The 2,407-nt window shown below is 54.1% G+C and overlaps 2 protein-coding genes across 2 annotated transcripts; both read left to right on the top strand.

Annotated features, from left to right (window-relative positions):
- Positions 1 to 504: 504 nt before the first annotated feature.
- PHYSODRAFT_343407 (hypothetical protein) lies at positions 505 to 897 on the top strand (the record flags this gene model as incomplete). The annotated part of the gene is made up of 1 exon (XM_009541957.1): positions 505 to 897. The coding sequence occupies one exon, from the start codon at positions 505 to 507 to the stop codon at positions 895 to 897; it is 393 nt and encodes a 130-aa protein (XP_009540252.1).
- Positions 898 to 1,526: 629 nt separating this feature from the next.
- Positions 1,527 to 1,919, top strand: PHYSODRAFT_343406 (hypothetical protein; the record flags this gene model as incomplete). Its single annotated transcript, XM_009541956.1, has 1 exon — positions 1,527 to 1,919. The coding sequence occupies one exon, from the start codon at positions 1,527 to 1,529 to the stop codon at positions 1,917 to 1,919; it is 393 nt and encodes a 130-aa protein (XP_009540251.1).
- Positions 1,920 to 2,407: the final 488 nt, after the last annotated feature.

Here is a 2,407-nt window from a genome sequence, read left to right as displayed (position 1 = left end):
TTTAACTCTTAACCCTTTAATCGACATTAGCGTTTCCAACGTCAAAAGCGGATGCAGTTTTTGTTCTTGCTAGGTAAGTGAAGTCCATCGGTTGATGCCAATTACAGTAACAAAGCAGGCGCAAGAATGTTTCCACGTTGCCAAAACTTCGCTGTGGAGGCACCAAAAGAGAGGGCGCAGTAGAATGGGAAGCTTTCCATCGGTACTTTACATCGACTCGCTCATCCAAGCATTCATTTGTATGTTACCAACACTGACGTTATCAAAATGCACAGAGTTGATGATATTGCTCATGGGGGTCTCTTCCGAGAGAGTACTCGTCATGGACCGTTAGGATTTATCCTCGAGAGCACATGGGGATTTCCACGCTGACAGTTCTCCGGGTTTTCCTCGATCTCGTTATCGACGATAACTTATCGTCGGAAGCGAGCATGCTGAGGCTCATTCCTCTCTCGGACTCCAAGCACCCAAGCCGACCCCCTCTCCGCGACCACCACCATGAAGATGTCCATTGTCGCGATCGCTCTGGCGCTGGTCTGCCTCGTGTCGTTCGTCTTTGCGGCCAACCAACCGAGCATCATGACGTCCCCGGACGAGCGCATGCAGGTCGCCAAGCAGCTCAAGGAGCTCATGGCCCGCAACCCGGGCTCGGTGGATACGGCTGTCGCCGCCATGTCGACGGAGGACCTCTTCGGTATGCTGTCGGGCCTCATCTCGAACCCGTCGGTGCTCTCCAATGTCGGGAATCTCGTCAAGGCGGCGACGAGCGGCGACATTGGTGGGGTGGCCACTTCTGCGACGGGACTGCTGGGCGCGGCGCTTCCTGCTGCGGTATCGGCTTTCGCCCCTGCGGGTGCTGCTGCTGCGGTTCCCATGGCTGCTGCGCCTGCGTCGTAAGCGCCGACCAAGCTTCAATGTGTGTGCTGGTGAAGTTGTCCCAGCTTACCGTGATCGTGCTGAAGATGTCTGAACGGCTCGCGCAGTCCTGAAGATCGGAGTCCAAACCGATGGAATGCGTTCATTTTAACTCTTAACCCTTTAATCGACATTAGCGTTTCCAACGTCAAAAGCGGATGCAGTTTTTGTTCTTGCTAGGTAAGTGAAGTCCATCGGTTGATGCCAATTACAGTAACAAAGCAGGCGCAAGAATGTTTCCACGTTGCCAAAACTTCGCTGTGGAGGCACCAAAAGAGAGGGCGCAGTAGAATGGGAAGCTTTCCATCGGTACTTTACATCGACTCGCTCATCCAAGCATTCATTTGTACGTTAGCAACACTGACGTTATCAAAATGCACAGAGTTGATGCTATTGCTCATGGGGGTCTCTTCCGAGAGAGTACTCGTCATGGACCGTTAGGATTTATCCTCGAGAGCACATGGGGATTTCCACGCTGACAGTTCTCCGGGTTTTCCTCGATCTCGTTATCGACGATAACTTATCGTCGGAAGCGAGCATGCTGAGGCTCATTCCTCTCTCGGACTCCAAGCACCCAAGCCGACCCCCTCTCCGCGACCACCACCATGAAGATGTCCATTGTCGCGATCGCTCTGGCGCTGGTCTGCCTCGTGTCGTTCGTCTTTGCGGCCAACCAACCGAGCATCATGACGTCCCCGGACGAGCGCATGCAGGTCGCCAAGCAGCTCAAGGAGCTCATGGCCCGCAACCCGGGCTCGGTGGATCCGGCTGTCGCCGCCATGTCGACGGAGGACCTCTTCGGTATGCTGTCGGGCCTCATCTCGAACCCGTCGGTGCTCTCCAATGTCGGGAATCTCGTCAAGGCGGCGACGAGCGGCGACATTGGTGGGGTGGCCACTTCTGCGACGGGACTGCTGGGCGCGGCGCTTCCTGCTGCGGTATCGGCTTTCGCCCCTGCGGGTGCTGCTGCTGCGGTTCCCATGGCTGCTGCGCCTGCGTCGTAAGCGCCGACCAAGCTTCAATGTGTGTGCTGGTGAAGTTGTCCCAGCTTACCGTGATCGTGCTGAAGATGTCTGAACGGCTCGCGCAGTCCTGAAGATCGGAGTCCAAACCGATGGAATGCGTTCATTTTAACTCTTAACCCTTTAATCGACATTAGCGTTTCCAACGTCAAAAGCGGATGCAGTTTTTGTTCTTGCTAGGTAAGTGAAGTCCATCGGTTGATGCCAATTACAGTAACAAAGCAGGCGCAAGAATGTTTCCACGTTGCCAAAACTTCGCTGTGGAGGCACCAAAAGAGAGGGCGCAGTAGAATGGGAAGCTTTCCATCGGTACTTTACATCGACTCGCTCATCCAAGCATTCATTTGTATGTTACCAACACTGACGTTATCAAAATGCACAGAGTTGATGATATTGCTCATGGGGGTCTCTTCCGAGAGAGTACTCGTCATGGACCGTTAGGATTTATCCTCGAGAGCACATGGGGATTT

The sequence above is a fragment of the Phytophthora sojae genome (assembly GCF_000149755.1).
Source record: "Phytophthora sojae unplaced genomic scaffold PHYSOscaffold_80, whole genome shotgun sequence".
Lineage (NCBI taxonomy): Eukaryota > Oomycota > Peronosporomycetes > Peronosporales > Peronosporaceae > Phytophthora > Phytophthora sojae.
The sequence above is the reverse complement of the archived record's forward strand: the minus strand, read 5'-3'. Positions and strand labels throughout refer to the sequence as shown.